Below are 18,029 nucleotides of genomic sequence, written 5' to 3'. Positions count from 1 at the left end.
TGGATGATTGCATACGACAACCCAAAACATTCCCTACAAGTTCCCTACATGAATTGCATAATAGAGATACAAGCAAGAATCATTAAGTTCTATGAAAAACATAAGCATTGACGAAGCATTTGTTACTATGAATTGCATGAAACTTATGCTAAGAATTCATTCAACGCGATCGTTTTCAAGCGACCTTCACTACTTGCGATTATAAGATTGTAACTATTAGGTGAAACTCCCTCATAATCTAGCATAATATTCATGCATGAAAACTAAGCGTGCACTCTCAATCAACATACACAAATAAGTTATCAATCAAATAGATGAACGAATTGAATCCACAACTTATGAAATTCCAACCAAAAGTAATCAATTCATATTGCAAGCATAAACATGGTTTCGAATCACCCCCTAGCTAACTAGGGGGATTTAGCCTCTCATGTCCACAAAAAGAGAATTACAAATGAATTTAACATAAAGCACAAAGGATTGATTACACCTAGAACGCCCAACGAATCCACGTGAATTGGTGCGCGTCGAAGCTAATCTTTCCTCTTCTCCTTGCTGCGGCAGAGATGGTGTAGGAAGGTGTGGAATGGTGGCTGCACTGTTTTGGGAGGAAAAATGGCGGCTGTTAAGGGAAAAATAGGGTGGATGTGTGTGACGGCTTGGGGAGTGGCAGGGAGAACAAAGTGCGGCTGAGAAGGTGATGCTGGAATGGATGGTGATGCTGGAATGGATGGTGATTGGCGGCAGAGAAGAAAAATGGGTGCAGGTTGCTGCGGCTGTTTTAGAGAATGGAAGTATGGTGGCTGGTTTGTGTTAGGGTGAAGTGTAGAATGGGAGAGGGGGTGACGGCTTAGAATCAATGAATATGTGTGAGAATGGCTGAATTAAAAAATATGGAATGAATGGGATATGCGGCTGGATGTTTTTTGGGTGATCAAATGCACGGCAAAGGTGGGAATTTTTATATGGTTTATTAGGGTTTTTGATAAATGGGGGGGGGGGGGGCCACGGCTGAAATGGAATGGTAGGATTAATGAGAATTAGGATGCATGTTTATGGAATGCACGGCTTGGGAATTATATTCAATGAATGGGGGTCTTGCGGCTGTTTTATGGGATTTTAAGTTTATGGTGGCTGAATGTGTATGCACGGTTTTTGGGGAGTAATAGGAGAGAATGGTGGCTGATTATGGTGTATGAATGAATTAGGGTGAGAGGTGCGGCTAGGGTTATAAAATATGTAGGGTTTCAGAAAATAAAACCTAATTTATGTTGGTTAATTAAAATTAAGTTAAAAGCTTCTAGAACTAGGAAATAAAATCAGAAAATAAAAGGGATGGCTGCAAGGTAATTAGGGTGATTAGGGTTTAGGGTTTAATGCATGGATTTGGGCCTAAAATGCCCCCCTTGCACGGCAAGGGAAAGGACTTGGGCTAAAGCCCACGGCATTGGGTGTTAAGGGCCCTAGGGCCTTCGTTTTGTGTCCTAAAGCGCCTACAAGGACATCAAAGTGGCTAGAAAATGCGGACGTTTAAGATTAGGAAAGGTTACCAAAACGGGAAACTTAGGGTCAACTTTCCTAAAATAGGAAGCCTTGTTTGAGTAGGATTCTTCGTTTTGGTAAGAATTCATCGTTGGCGTAGGAATTCGTCGTTTCTTCAAGTCTTCAACTCATTCATTCCTCTTTCGCTCCAAAAGACTCCAATTTGCATCTTCTTGCACACTTTGGCCTTATAATCTGAAAATACACAAAAGTGGCCTTAAACACTGAAATAGATAAGTTAACACAACATAAATGCACGAGAACAAGCTAATTAAGTCGCATGAATATGCTCCTATCACGTATCGCCGTTTCCGTGTCCGTGTCCATGCATCCTAGACATAAACTGAATTTTGGTCTTAAATTCAGTGTGATTCCATATCCTTGGCGTACTAATATGATATGTTCAGACATATTCTATGATCAGTTTCCTTTTGATCCTAAATTCAAGTGTTTGTTAAATATTAAAAATCAGAAGGAGGTTGGTTAAAGGGCAAAGGCCGACAGGGCTTACGATTGTGTTGTTCATGGTATCAAGATTATTTCTTATTAATTAATCTTATGGCACGAATCTGGAAAATTTTATCAGAAATAGCTATAAACCGTGTTTCAATCGTATAATCATATTAAAATTTGGAGAAGCATATATATATGTATATCGTGCTAATATGTAAATATTTTGCAGTGGGATCCAAACATGGATTGAAATATAAAATTTAAATAATGGTGATGGTTGCTTCGAATTCCAACAGTTTTCCAGATTGTACCTATTATAATTACATATAATCTATGATTAGGTTGATGGCATTTTTTTGCAGGCCTTTAGTTTTGCATATTATAAGTTTTGGTCGAGCCACTGGTTATGCAGGTTTTATTTACATGTGCTTGCTTGATCAATAAAAGCCAATTTGATTAGTCAAAATAGATTACCGCCAGTAGTTCTGACAAAGGAATGACTAAGAAAGTTTGATTAGTCAGTTTATTGAATTAACAACGACTGAAAACCATGGAATATTTCAGAGTTTTTATTTCAATTTTAATGCTAATGTTTGGTTGACCATGTACTATTACTGCTGATATATAAGTTGAAGCCATAGAGGTTGGGGTTCCTTTTTACTCAGCCAGCGGGTGCGGCCTACCGCCTCATCTCTCAAGGGCTTCAAGGCGGGCTCTATTATATTACCAAGTGATAGAACTTCTATGTTAGGTGCGTCCAAGGTGGACAGCGACACCAGCTCAATATGGGTCAATGCCTATGGTCACAAGTTCACGCGACAGATCCCGGCAGAAGTATAGGTTATATACATTTGTCATCTCAAGTTTTTATAAGCATGTGTACGCATTTACATTTGTTCTAACCTTGCATTGGAGAATTTCTTGAGATACCTCCGTTGAGCAAGCCATCGGCATATGAGATCCCTGTATGATATTTTCTTTTGGCCTTCATGTTTAGTTATATACAATAATGGTTGTGTTGGATTCAAGAACCATTGATTGATGATCTAAGCAAGTACATGTAATTTTCAAAAGCCAATTATGCATGTAGAGCTTGCATTGCATGCGTAAATTTTATCATAACACCAGTATCCAAATTGTATGCATAAAGAAGGCATACCGAGAAACATTGATATATGCATAGATTATCATACTCGTTTGAGACTGTTTTGTTGGCTATTCCGACACTAGTGCAAGAGCATTTATGTCGCCCATGGCTTCGCGTTTGAATGGTAAATTGAATAAAGTTCAACTCCAATTACCTAATTATTACAATTAAGAGATGGGCATGAGAATTCGAATGCTGCTTGACATCTTTCTAAATGCAGGAGACGAAATTGGTTCACTTTTAAATTGTCTCAATACTATTGTTCGTATATAGATTGTGCCTATATATATGATTATGATAACATATATTAAAGTTGTGTTTCAGGGATGCATATGTTAAGTTATTCGTAGATCATCTTTATACATGCTTGTCAGTGAATTTAATGTATTTCTTATACATGAAAGTAAGTCATACATATTTTGGCAACATTTGTTAAGCAAATGGCGTGTATAGTGTTACTGGTATGGCTATTTTGGTTCAAGCATGTATGAGATAATGCAATTTTAAATATTGATGTGAGCTTGGAATGTGGTGAATTATAGTTTTTTGGTTAATCATGTGATTATACATATGTTTAATAAAAGGTGGTGAACATATGAAGGCATCAGGTATGTATTTTATTCAGAGGATGTGACTTAATTGATAAGCATGACTTTCCAAACTTGTATATGATTTGTTAGTTTTTCCTATGCCTAAGGAATTCTAAACAATGCTTTGATCAGTCAATTGTTTTTGTGCCATAAGGGGAGAAGAAAAGAAATTATTCAAGGCTAATGTATGGCATGTATTAGAGATGTTTCTTTTGGAAGAAAAGAATTTTGGTTGTTCTTTATTAATTTGGTATTTACAAGGCTAATGCACGATTTTGATGCTAATGTTTTAGGAGTCTTGTGCTACGGAAAGAAACATATAAAAGGAAGGGAACTCATTTGACTTAAAAAAACATTTGAGTGATTTAGCTTTTAAAATAAAGGAATGTATTGTCCTCTCACATTACAAAAAGTATTTCTAATTTAAGTAATTTACTCCATAGTGATAAGTATTGACGTTCTTGTGGTGGAATAAAAAATTTTCTATATGTGATTAATCTCTTTCAAGTATGTTGTTAGGTTTCTTGAGATTAATTTAATGTCGAAGGGAGTCATGAAAGAATTAGTGCCTTTTGTTGGCAAGACTCGACGCTCGAATCAGAGTTACTTCGGTCAACTTTGTATTTTAATTAGAATAAAAGGGATAATCTTCTTGCCTACAAGTGTGAATTACTTCTTTTTGTTTAATTAAGATGGCATAGTATAGGTTTTATTTCACAAAAGTTGTGAAAATCTTCATCTTGTTTTTCATGAAGGTACTTTTGTGGCATAAAATCTAGTACTAGAAACTACTTTATTGGGGATAAAATTCCATGCCATCAATTACAAATATTTCCACCATGAGCCCCATAATAGGTTATGGTTTTAAGGCATGGAAATCCGTTGCATGACGTATTTTGTGTCTCTTCATGAGACTTGTTGATGCAAAGTATTGGACCCATGAAAGTTAATCAAGGATTGCTAAGGTACGCATTGTTTAAGTCTTAGCTTGTAAATCTTTTCAATTTGAACTATGGTGTCGGTTTAGAGGATGAAATTTGACTACTAGAGTTTCTTTGGACATCGAAATTGAAATAATATGAAATTGAATTTGTTATGGATGCATAAATTCATGATAGATGCATATAATTGTTTCTGGCAGATTGCATGTCTTGATTTAAATCGGGTGAATGACACGTCTAATGGTCACCAAATGACCTGAATTTTGGATATGTTCAACAAATAGATGTCTAATATGTGCCTGCAAATTTTCTTAATTTTTTGCGGTGTATTTTAATTGTGGTGAATTTACTAGTAACCCATGCTCGTGGACAGTTTTACTGGCAGATTGTGTTGGTCTTTTTGAGATGTCACTTTAGACTACTATTTTGATCCAAAACAGCTCCATATTTTTTGTTTTATGAAGATTAGTATGTCTATTTTGATCAATATAAATTTGGTAGCAATCAAGCTTGTAATTTAATTATGATAAATTCTAAAGTAAGTGTAAATCATTGCTGAAATTCTATTTGACAACTTTATGTTGGTTGTGTTGTCTATTTATTATGTTTAAAATACAAAGCAATTTTCTTTCGGCACATCTTTGAAAGAATATATTAACGAGTGTTTGCCCAAGTGGGAGAATTAGTGAACAAAAATTAGGCTTCAAGCTCATTAACTTATTTGCAAGCATGAACTCTGAAAACTTAGTGGGAGTTGTTCTAAAATTTTGAGCATTAAGCGGACTTGCATGCATCTATTAAAGCATTATTCTATCTTCCATGAATTTTGGTTACTCGAATATCCATAATATGTTTAAGTTGCACGAATGGATACTTGGTATATGCGTACATTTTTCTGTTACTTGCAATCATTTGGATTTCTCGGTTGATCATTTGTTTTGGGGCTCATAAGGACTTAGCATGAATGTGGACTTTGAGTTTTGTGTAATAGCGGTGAATGCTTTCATGCTTAGTTGTACCTTTCATTGAGGCAATATGCATTCATTGACCAAGTAAGGCTATTCCCAAAGGCATATTTTCAAAAATATGATTTAAGTATTGATTTGCAAATTAAGTAATGATGTTGCAGATCAGTGGGAGTGTGAGTTTTGTGTTAGTAATGCCTTACATTTGCAGATGTCCTATAAGGTATGTATAGAATCCATGTATTCAATTTAATCTCCAGTTGGATTCATTAAGTCACATTTTTCGTGTGCTAGTCAATTATCTGATGAAATATATATCAGATATCAAGTTGTTATCAAATTGCATGCTAAATGGCATGGCATGATTTGTACACTGCCTCAATTGTGAGGAATTCCATCTTGCCCGTAGGTGTTGGAAATCATTATGAAAGTAACTTGTATGGTGCATAGATCAATGTCAAAAAACATATTAATTCATCTTGCTCACAAGTGTTGAATTAATTTGTTTTATGAAATTTTTGGGATATTTTACTTGGACATGTGCCTATTTGGTATTTTGGCTATAAACATTGTTTGTATTGTTATTGGTCTAATGAAACTGATGCATGATTGTTTTGGAGATGTATTCACACCTGCAAGTTATGGTGGTTTCATTAGATGAAGGATATCTGCATTGGCAAATTTAAGGCTTCGAAGAAGCGTAAAAGTGTAACTTGTGTGTTACAATAAGGTGGACCTAAGATGATATAAAGTAAGACATTTTGGTTAACTTAAAGTTTATTTAAAGTTTCATCTCTTGATCATAATTTGTGTTTCATGTGAATGAGGATCTTAGCATGTGTGATTATGAAGGTTCTGAGTTGTATCAATCCTACAACCTTGTTAGTTCCATGTTAAGAAATGCATTTGACAGAAGCTGCATTAAGGACGAGATGTAATCACCGTTACATGGCCACTAAAGTGACATTAGTCTCCAATCTCAAGTATAAACATGAATATTACATTTTGTAGACCAAGTGGGAGAATGTTGGATTTATCCAATATAAATCAACCATTAAGTGGTCTACTACATGTAATAGGAATGTAATATTGGAGAATAATGTTGATTGTGATTTGATCTCTTAAAGATATCAATCCTATATAAGGTGTCTTATATTGGAAATAGGATTGATGGAATCCTTAATTGAATATGATTATGATACTTGACTTGGAGGCTAAGAAAGTAAAGTTTAGGTTTCCTTTATGGATGGAAACCCTAGCTTTTAGCCTATATATAAAAAAACACCGGTCCATATAAGCCCTAGAACACACAACATAATGTTTCCCATAGAGTAGTTGTATTCAGTTAGGAGTTTATAGAAGATCTTGGTGTTGCCGTGCTATGCTACTTTTGTGTTCAACTTCCATAGCCGCCGTTGGAATCAAGTGAGTCACTCCTTCGTTTGTGTTTTAATTGTATAACTTATAAGGCTAACATAAACTTGATATGATTGCTTTCAAGTAAGGCCATTATAACCGCTCACACTCATCCCAAAAGCTGAACAAGAGGAAATATGACTATGCCACTCTGGCATAGTACTTTGAGATTGCAGATGACATCATAAGCTAGAAGAATAAAGCTCGAAAGAAGAATTCTGATTCAGACCACGGTAAGAAGTCCGAGCAAAAAAATAAAAGGGGAAGTAAGGACAAGTCAACTTTTTACAAGCCAAAGATATTCATTGCTCTGAACACTTTAATCAACAATATCCTTCAATGCCAAAGATAAGCCTTATCCTAAAAGGCCAAAGCCTCTTCCGAATCACCTAGCCAGGAAACGATCTAATGAGTATTGTTCTATCCACCAGAGCACTAGGCATACTACGAAGAATAATCGTATGCTTCGAGAGCACATTGAAGACCTAATAGACCAAGGATATGGTAGGTGTTTAGGTTAATATCTAACTTTGGACTTCAAGGGAAGAAAGCCCAAAAGAGCTCAATAAAGAAGATTTTACCCGAGGCCCAGAGTCAAGCCCAGATACCCATCTCGAGACAATATGATGGCTTCCCATTTAATGTAAAGGTTAGGTGCTTACAAGAGAAGTGACAATCGATGGAAATCCACCTACTATTAGGCCAAAAGCACTTTCTGAATGGTAGAACATGTAAAATGTTGATAACTCACTACCCTTCAGTTGCTTTCGGGCAAGAGCAGAAATAGCAGTTGGGATAATTCGTCTATAAAATGAGGAAGAGGCTCCAAAGAAAAGGACACTCAACCAATCAAACAAACAAACATACAACTTGTCTCTCAGTCAAGCAAATACGCAGAAAGATGTGCTTTGTCCAAATTATGTACCCTTTTAGCCTTAAAATCCCCTTAAAAAGACATATTTTGTCTACTGTAAAAGCTTTGCTACCTCTCCTAAATGTTGTAGTATCGATTTTCTTGTGTAAACTTGTTCACCACTCATCCTGCTTTAGTAGTCAACCCCCTGTAACTACAAAGAGAAGAGACCGCAAGACATTTAAACCTTGCCCGACAAGATGAAATCTTGCCCAACTCTCTTTGTTTTGTCATTAAGTTAATAGATCTGGTGTTATGATGTATTCCCCAATATATATTCAAGTTATTTCCAGTCTTTTGATGAACCAAAGAAGACTAAATGTGAATTAAACTGATGACTTGATTAGATCTGGACCTCCACCCTTTAAGCATACAAAATAACCAACTAAAAGTCTTTGTTCTCAAGGCATAGAAAAGAACTTAATGTACACTTAACCCATCTACGGCAATCCTTTGATAACAAGACGTCAAAATAACTTGGGGTGCAAGTAATCGGCTTAAATACACTTGTTTTACATTTACCATACTGAGATGGCAGTAGCACGTCTAAGCACTTAGTTAGTTTTGATTGTGGGCCTCAAGGCCTACACCTAAGACCCCACAAAGGCACCTTTCAAAACTAACTTTGCCTTCTTCTTGTAGCATCTCAACAAGCAAGAGCCCGATAACCAACCAAAGTGCCAACTCCTTAGGGAGCTATGTGCTCGAGCTAGGGACCCCTCCCAGTGAGATTTCTTGCCTAAACACAAGAAGTACGTGAAGGATAGGGTTAAGAAGGAAGAACCTGCTAATAAGAAAGGTAAAGGCAAGTCCAATCGGTACGATCTCAGTGACGAAGACATAAAGAAAATAAGGAGGAAGAATAGGATATTTATAGAGTTCTTTTTTAATCACACGACTGTTGAATCTAGAATGACTTGACTCTAGATTCATGAATCTGACGATTAGATCTTATAAAAAAACACAAAATGTAGCCTCTCGAGCTTCGTGCACGTGCAAAGTGACGACCCATCATCAACCTTGTCTTAATGACACCCTATTCAACGGTCACATATTCAAATCCAAAATGTCTTCACTACCTTGCATTGGTAACGGAATTAAATTGACACGTGTTACATGAATTCTGAACGGCAAGCTATTTCGATCTACTCTAGCATGGCCATTGAGTAAATATTCATCCTCAATTGGGTGCCCTTTTCAAAGCTTATTTAGGGGCATTTGTGGGACCTTAAATTTAACTAGGTTGGAGTATGGCGGATCAAAATACAAGTGTCTTTGAAGTCTAGACACAGACTCAACACCTCTAAACCAAACTTAGCTGACTAAACAGCAATGATGGGCATTGGAATGGCAAGCAAGGCCCTCAGGCTGTTCAAGTTCTTTTCGAGTGCAAATATAAGGATAGTACAGCGGCACAAGTAAGGGTGTCAAACCACAGGGACTAAGAAATAACTTAGTAAAACATTTGATTTGACTCTTACAAATTAGCATTATTTAAAGACTCCTATGACTTAAAATGGGGGGTTTGAGAAATTTTGGAAAAGAAATAAAAACAGAAAGAAAAGGGAAAAATTAGAACTATCTAAAAACAAACCTAAGACATGGAATAGGTTAGAAACGTTTTTAGGACATAAATTTGACTTCAAATGAACAAGGGCCTTCCCCTAAACATTCCAAAATCAGTGATATGATCTTTTAACTTATCCCTTTCAAATGCACAGCTAAGATGTTTACATATCTAGCATGGCATATAAGTAGATTGTATGAATCCTCTCTTACTTTGCATGTTAGATGCATGGCATATACATAAAACTTATATTCGTAGGTGCAACCTAGCATGGCATATACTCAGATTTAGCATGGCATATACTCAGATTTAGCACCTAGAAACTCATTAAGAACGAAGAGGATTATGAACATCACATGAACCCTAGAACATGGCATTTATCCTAGAACTTCATGGAATCAATTTACATGATTAGTTCTGAACCTAACCACATGTTGCTAATGAATGAAAGAAGATATGGCAGTCATCCTTATCATTCTCAACAGAAAGCAAACATAAACAAGGGAGCTAAGCTTGAAAATATGTGCTTGAAATGATTGAAACAGAAAACTGATTCTAGCTTGCAAATGAAATCGATAAACTAAAACTTCATCACAACATTAATTCAATCATGTCTAGGGCTTCAAAGCAGCCCTAAGTATCCATAAAAACAAAATACATAAAAAGTCATGAAAGCTAGAACCTAGAAACTACTCAAGGCCGAAGACTCCTACTCTCTCTCCAACTTCTCCTCTTTTTTTCTCATGTAGTGTATTTGTCTCCTATTAAAAGGTTTAGGACTTATCTAACATCTAACACATTTACATTCTTGAATTGACTCTCATTTATAACTCATAACAACTAGCTTTTAGTATTAGAGTAATTGAAAACTAGCTGTTATTAGAATTTGTAATTGAACAGCTCCTCTTTATTCTATTATAACTTCTTGTCGAAACATCAAAATCACAAGTTGTAAAGACCATCAGAAATAAGACTTCCAGGGCTTTCCAACCATGTATGGCCCATTTTCTAATTCGTTTGAAGCAATTCGGGGCAAAGCTTGCAAGTTGGTTGTTCTATAAGGGCCTTTTCTAGAGGATCTTGGGCAACTTGTTACAATATTCAAAATAAGATAATTTCTTTAAGCCCTTACTTTCATCCTGAAATACAATACAAACAACAAAATACCTTGTGATGCACAGAGATTTTAAGTCAAAAACCTAAGTAAAAGAAGGCATATAAATATAACTTTACACACTCAACAGAGACCTTGCTGAGATCGACCATGGTTGTTCCACAAGGCTCAGAAACCTTGTTTGATTGGGGATCTTATTAGTTTCTTATATTTTTGGAGATTTCTACAATCTAGGAATTAGCGTACGCTGCAAGTAAAAACAATCTAAAAAGGAAGCCATATCTTATGTTAGATATCCTTTAGGATTCAGTGGTTTAATATGTATCTTACATCTTAAAAGGACACTTTCTCGACTAGTATAATACACTCATCTAGGATTCATCTATGATAACACTTTCATAGCGCATGCTTTGGTCTTCTGTCATTTGCTTGAGTTCTAATATTTTAAACTAACTTAACCATCATAGACCCTTTAGTCAGTGCCACATTGGTACATTAGGTTAATCACGATTGTTTGCTCTTGTTTGTAGGTGGTTATTCTTGGTTTCTCTACGATCCATGGTGGTGTGGAATTTTTGTTCCAACACTAAAGAAAGTTGAGGTTCCACCTTAAAACTAATTAGTAATATGGAGAGTAGCTCAACCTCTTATAACCCCTTTCAAGGTTTCTCCTTTCATTGATGTGGGACTCTTTTACCTTCATATCCTAACAGAAACCCTCCTTTCATCACTAGATCTTGTTTTTCTCTACGAAAATGTCTTATAATTAGTTATTGTAACATTACGCGGAGTGGGTGAGAGTTTTAGCAAGAATCGAATATGGGTTTTGTGGGACTATGATTTTCCAGGTTTTAATAAGGCAGGTCAGAGTAAGCTACCCCATGTGTGAGCCCAACGGTCACATGTGTTCCACATCACCCAATTTTTTGTGTTTACATACTAGGACTAAAAAATTCATCACATGTGACGGGTGTGTTGAGAGTATGAATCACACATCCGGGAAAGAAGAGACTTTGCATGTACTTATAAGTAATAGTAATACTCCCTATATTACTAATTAGTTAAATGGTGAAACCTTAACTTTGTTCACTTACCCGTTTTGGATAAAGTACGCGATGTTTTTCTAATTCTTAGTTTGTAATATAGGGTGGATTTCCGATTATATTCAGCTAGATCTTGATGTAACCAATGATAAATTATCATTTTGTTAACATTTAAAACGACAAATCTAGAAAATATAGGATAATTAGCACAAGTGATCACTTTTTGATATTTAGTTGCAGAAACAATTAGGTGTCGACATTTCTTTATTTCATTGTCTTGTCGTTGATATACAATCAATATGTTGTCGGTGTTAAAAAATGATCATTTAATTAAATTTCAGTAGTTACCATTCTTGCTAATTGCCCTTTATTATAATACTTGTGTTTGTTTGAAGTAACCATTAAGCTTTCTTCTTTCTGATGATCTTTGTTGGGATTTTTTTTTCTAAATATAAAAATATATTTGCACTTTGATGAAAGAGGTTCCTCACTTTATTGAAAAATTGGAGATTAGTTATGAGACCTACTTCACATCAAATTTCAATTATCTGAACCACTTATTTTGTAAGTCTCAATTCATAGATCATTCTTGCAAAAATTCAATTTAATCTGAAACCATTTGCCTATTTAATTATGAAGAGAAAATTTCAATGTTTTCTTAGGAACAAAGTATTCGTCAATTTCTTTGAACTTAATTAAATGCCTTAAATATTTTCGATTTAACTAATATTTTATAAGGATGGTCTACGAGGTGCAACTTGAAGGCCTTATAGAACAAACGGTTTAGATCGTTGAAGTTAAAAAAAATAGGGATTAGTTGTGAGGCTCACTCTACATTGAACTTCAAATATTTGAATCGTCTATTTTGTAAGTCTCGATTTATAGATCATCCTTACAAAAATTCAATTCAATTCAAAACCATGTTTCTATTTAATTATCACAATGAAATTTCATTATTTCTTATAGAATAAATGTTCGTCAATTTCTTTGAACTCAATTAGATGCCTCAAATATTTTCAATTTGAGTAATATTTGTAAAGATGATCTATGAGGTGCAACTTGAAAAATAGATTGTTTGGATCGTCCTTTAAGGATCCCCATTTTATTTTTCAAAAAATTAGGATTAATTGTGAGTGAGTTAAATGACACAATGAAGTAGTCATTATTGTTGATATCGATCTCATTATTTACGAAAGTCAAATTTAGGAACTTTCGCTTGTAACTAGGAAGAAAGAAAAGAATGCCGAACCGGTTCGAGCCAAAGATTTTCCTTTCTTCCTACCGAGACTAGCACAAGCAGTTGAGGCTGAGTTGGAGATATCGTTGGCTGCTACAAAGCCTACACTGAGTGAGTTTGGTTTTGTAGGGTCGAACAGACTCTCTCCATTCACAGCAGCTATCCATGGCTCACTCTCTCTCATCATTCTCCTCCTTCTCTCTCCACCCAATCCCTCCTCCCAAACGCGCCGCCCCATTCCACTCCATCTCCTCCCTCAGAGCCTCCATTGACAACAAGGAACCCACCACCACAAACTCCAAACCCAGCTCATGGGTCAGCCCAAATTGGCTCACTTCGCTCACTCGCTCCCTCACCATTTCCAAAAACGACGACTCCGGCATCCCCATCGCCAGCGCTCAGCTCGAGGACGTGTCGGAGCTTCTGGGTGGCGCTCTGTTTCTGCCGCTGTTCAAATGGATGAACGAGTATGGTCCGATTTACCGGCTCGCCGCCGGGCCGAGAAATTTCCTTGTGGTCAGTGACCCTGCCATTGCTAAGCACGTGCTTAGGAATTACGGGAAGTACGCGAAGGGACTTGTTGCTGAAGTCTCTGAGTTTTTGTTCGGCTCTGGTTTTGCAATCGCTGAAGGCCCGCTTTGGACGGTAATGCTATTCAGTTCCCCGTTTCGGAAGAAAAAAAAACTTGGAAAATTGCTTAATTACAGACGTGGGTTTGTTGAGGAATGTAAGAATCCCATGTCGGAAAATTGACAAAATAAAATATACTATATAATGAATCGTGTTACTCCTAATTGCACCGAGGCCTTTTGTAACAGAACTCCACGTTTATTGTGCTAGTAGGTGGTAAGATGCAAGTTGGTGACAATATCTGTGATTAGTAGTGAGCCGCTAATCTGTCTCTCTGAAATATGAAGTCTTGACATGGTATAGTTTGCTCTGATATGGGTAGGGCTGTGTATATGCTTTGTGTTGTTCTTAGTTATAATTCAATATAGGTGGTGATTTCTTAGTAATGGATATGTTGATAAAGAAGAGCAGAATGAGTCTAGTGAGCTCTGATTTTCTTGATCAAACCGAATTTTGCATTTCATTCGGGTGTTTGCCTTGCTCAACTTGTTTTGTTGAGCTACATGGAAATTTGAATTGTGATCTTAGTAATGCTTCTTGCATGTTTCATGGAAATATGAAACCAGATATATAGTTCAGCAGGTTTTTCTTTTATCCCATCTCATTTGGAGTGAATGTCTTATTCATAGTAGGCGAGGCGCAGGGCTGTGGTGCCATCTCTTCATAAGAAATACTTGTCCGTGATAGTAGATCGAGTATTTTGCAAATGTGCTGAGAGATTAGTGGAGAAGCTACAACGTGATGCACTTAATGGAACTGCTGTAAACATGGAGGACAGATTTTCTCAGTTAACTCTTGATGTTATAGGCCTGTCTTTGTTCAACTACAATTTCGATTCACTAAATGCTTATAGCCCGGTTATTGAGTCTGTTTACACTGCATTGAAAGAGGCTGAGCTTCGCTCTACTGATATATTACCATATTGGAAGGCAAGCTCTCTCTCAAGTTTGCTAATCTTATGCTGCTGTATTTTTTCCTTTCAATTTGGAATGTGATCACAGTTACTGATTTCTTTTATTTGGTTGTTGTAGGTTGATGTTTTGCGGAAGATAATCCCAAGACAAATAAAAGCTGAAAAAGCAGTTCAAGTGATCAGGAGTTCTGTTGAAGAACTTATTGCTAAGTGCAAAGAAATTGTGGAAGCTGAGGGCGAAAGAATTGATGAGGAAGAATATATAAATGACACTGATCCAAGCATCCTTCGCTTTTTGCTTGCAAGTAGAGAAGAGGTTGGCATATACTAGCATTCAATAATAACTGTTCTCTTATCTTGTTAGCATCGACAGTTTGAAAGGTCCATTTTGGATAGGCATTTACACTACATTGACGGAATCAAACTTAATGTTGAAAAAGGGAACACTATTTATTTTTTTCCAAAAGAGCATTATTGATCATACGTAATAACAGTGTTATGATAAATGATAGCGTATTATCTGCATATGCGTATGTGGAAAATTCTCGTCTCATTTTTCTTTTACTGATATGCTTGATTTGAGATGGACTTTATAAGTATGTAAATGTTTGTACGAGAAAGACTCCAGATGTTTCTCGTTATTCATTTTTTGAAGAATTATTAAGACTGAGTTAATGAGCCCAAGAGTAATCCAAATCTTGTTCAATCATTAATGTTAGTTGTAAAGTAAAGACTCCGGTCGCTATACTGTTTAGTTGTAAAAGTGAAGATTGAGGACTGAGGATGCAATACTTTTCAGGTATCAAGTGAGCAATTGCGGGATGATCTTTTGTCTATGTTGGTTGCTGGACATGAGACAACTGGTTCAGTGTTGACTTGGACGCTATATCTTCTAAGTAAGGTATCATTCCTTCTGTGTTTCTCTCATTCCAATAGGTTGCTGAGGTACGAGTGTACTCATTTTGTTTTTCATGTATTTGATTATTTTCATTATTGTAGAATCCCCACACCTTGGTGAAAGCACAAGAAGAAGTTGATAAAGTTTTACGAGGACAGCGTCCATCCTATGATGACATAAAGAACCTTAAGTACTTGACACGCTGCATAATGGAATCATTGCGTCTCTTCCCACATCCTCCTGTATGTTAAGTTCTCTTGTTTATGTTAACTGTAATACAATTAGGAAAATTTGAAAAAACAGTCAATTGTCCAAGTTTGTATCAACTCATGTTTGTTCTTGGTGGTTTCATTGTTCTAATTTATTTAGGTTTTGATAAGAAGAGCTCAAGTAGCTGACGTGCTCCCGGGAAATTACAAAGTCAATGCTGGTCAAGATATTATGATATCAGTATACAATATCCATCGTTCTTCAAAGGTACCATCTTATGTTAAGTTTTGAACAAACTTTCTTGTATTTTTCGAATTTCACATTGTATTTTAGAAATTAAAAACGTATTTGGTGTGTATTTTTCCCATGGTTTTACAAGGTGTGGGAGAGAGCAGAAGAGTTTGTACCTGAAAGATTTGATCTTGAAGGCTCCGTACCTAATGAAACAAACACAGATTTCAGGTACTTATAATTTATGCCCTTTCGGGATGTTGCAGTGCCTAAATAATCTCTGGACTTCTCATCGATAGCATTCTTTTCGAGAAACACATGCTTACAAACATTCGACCTAGAGCTCGAATGGCTTCATTCTTTGCATTTACATAGCCCATTTGGCATGAAATTGTGGTTAAACAGAATTATCTACTGTAGGTTCATTCCATTCAGCGGAGGGCCACGGAAGTGTGTTGGTGATCAATTTGCTCTGCTGGAAGCGACTGTTGCTCTCACAATCTTTATTCAGAACCTGAACTTTGAGCTGGTTCCGGATCAGAAAATTAGCATGACAACCGGAGCAACAATTCACACCACAAATGTAATGTTTTCCAACTCACATGCAAGAAGTTTATTACACATCCAAATCTGGATAAGAAATTTAGTTATGAAAGCGCAAATGGTCTCCTAACAGTTTGCTTCTTTGTTGCAGGGTTTGTACATGAAATTAAGCCAACGACAGGCAAAATCTGCATTCGCTGCATCATCCTCGTCTTCGTCCGCCTCTTAGCATTCAGTTAATTAAACAATGCATGTAAGCGGTGGGATAATCCCAGTGTCCCTTGGAAGTGTCAACAGTCTGTACAAGTATTTTACCGGAACAAAGTAGGGATGTTTATAGAGTTTTTTAGTGTGATTGTCGCACTTCAAAGAAGTAAATAGATGACACTACCGGGCACCAAATCGAGTTTCATAATTTTTATATGGTACGAAAATATATCTCCTCATCATTATTCTTTCCTAATTACAAATCTCAACAAGACGGGCACTCACTTTTGCTCCTGGGATTCTGTAAAAATGAGATAGATGTAAAAACGTACAGATACGGTGTTGTAGAGTCTAATTTCCCTTTTTTAGAAAACTTCATTTTAGTCCCTAAATAAGATCAACTTTTCAATAATGCCATACTGCAGATTAAAAATTAAAAATAATCATTTGACTCGTGCCCACGTCAAATTATACAATCCATGTCATGTTTAATTTTTTTTGTACAAATTTATTATATTTTTAGTTTTCCTGTTTTGCCCTTAGGTATTGACCATTTTGTCTCCTTCTTAGGTGCACATGTTTAGTTCATTGTACTCACTTTTCTTTGATGTTTTATTTGTTTGTAGGAGAAATGGAATTAGATATCATTGCCTCCTTCAGGTAGTCCAAAAATGGTAGCAATATCTGCAGCTTTTATCGCCAAACGCTTACCGCCTATATCAAAGCAATTAAGATCCTTATTGTATATCTCTAGTATATCAATAACATCGTAGTCGTTCTTCCATGCATCACCTGTCTCAATGCCTTCTTTGTATGTCCTGACGCCCCAAAATGGTGTCCTCTCCATAAGTAGTTCTAGGTGGATAGGTTTGATATGATTTTGAAATTTTGGTAGGCTTCTGCCAAGGTCCCCATGTTAGACCTGTATTGTGGGAATGAATATTCACTCCTCTTCCGTTCCATAATTCTTGTAACTTGTGGATTCATATAAGATGGAAACTCCTCAGGGTTTACAAAATGATTGAAATGCATCAGGTATTACAACAAGATGGATTAAATAAGTCCTCAGGTGGATTCAATCATAATTAGTACAAACGGTACCAACTTTTTCATACTGAATCGTTTGGACCTACACTATATGTGTAATTAATTGAAAGTGTGACCAAATTGATCGTACCGAATCAAACGGACCTAAACATCATAACATAAGTAATTGAATCCACAACCTAATTGACCGTACCGAATCAATTGGACCCAAACTACAGAACGTATCTAAATGACCGTACCAAATGGATAGAACCTAATTGACGGTACCTAAATGAAAAAAGAACCAACGTCTACAAAAACCTCCACAAAGGCATTTCAACAAACACATAGTGTGCATTGCAAATATAAATTCTTGCTAAAACAGTGAAACTTTTCAGATCAATACATACAAACCATACCAACAAGCTATACAAGTATCAACT

The 18,029-nt window shown here is 36.2% G+C and overlaps 1 protein-coding gene across 3 annotated transcripts; it reads left to right on the top strand.

Moving 5' to 3' along the window:
• Positions 1 to 12,953: 12,953 nt before the first annotated feature.
• On the top strand, positions 12,954 to 17,607 carry LOC103964559 (carotene epsilon-monooxygenase, chloroplastic). 3 transcript variants are annotated; one of them, XM_009377507.3, is made up of 10 exons: positions 12,954 to 13,573; positions 14,191 to 14,487; positions 14,590 to 14,787; positions 15,271 to 15,372; positions 15,471 to 15,611; positions 15,739 to 15,846; positions 15,959 to 16,041; positions 16,231 to 16,393; positions 16,505 to 16,606; positions 17,187 to 17,607. In XM_009377507.3, the coding sequence occupies exons 1-9, from the start codon at positions 13,094 to 13,096 to the stop codon at positions 16,580 to 16,582; spliced, it is 1,650 nt and encodes a 549-aa protein (XP_009375782.2). In that variant the 5' UTR covers positions 12,954 to 13,093; the 3' UTR covers positions 16,583 to 16,606; positions 17,187 to 17,607. The 3 variants fall into 3 exon arrangements, 2 of the variants coding, with proteins under 2 accessions (XP_009375782.2, XP_048446119.1); XR_007260401.1 differs by having other exon boundaries at positions 12,955 to 13,573; positions 16,505 to 16,677; XM_048590162.1 differs by lacking the exon at positions 17,187 to 17,607 and having other exon boundaries at positions 12,955 to 13,573; positions 16,505 to 16,755.
• Positions 17,608 to 18,029: the final 422 nt, after the last annotated feature.

This window comes from the organism of the source record quoted next, unplaced genomic scaffold, assembly GCF_019419815.1.
Source record: "Pyrus x bretschneideri cultivar Hongxiangsu unplaced genomic scaffold, Pyrus_bretschneideri_v1 Contig30, whole genome shotgun sequence".
Taxonomy (NCBI): domain Eukaryota; kingdom Viridiplantae; phylum Streptophyta; class Magnoliopsida; order Rosales; family Rosaceae; genus Pyrus; species Pyrus x bretschneideri.
The sequence above is the reverse complement of the archived record's forward strand: the minus strand, read 5'-3'. Positions and strand labels throughout refer to the sequence as shown.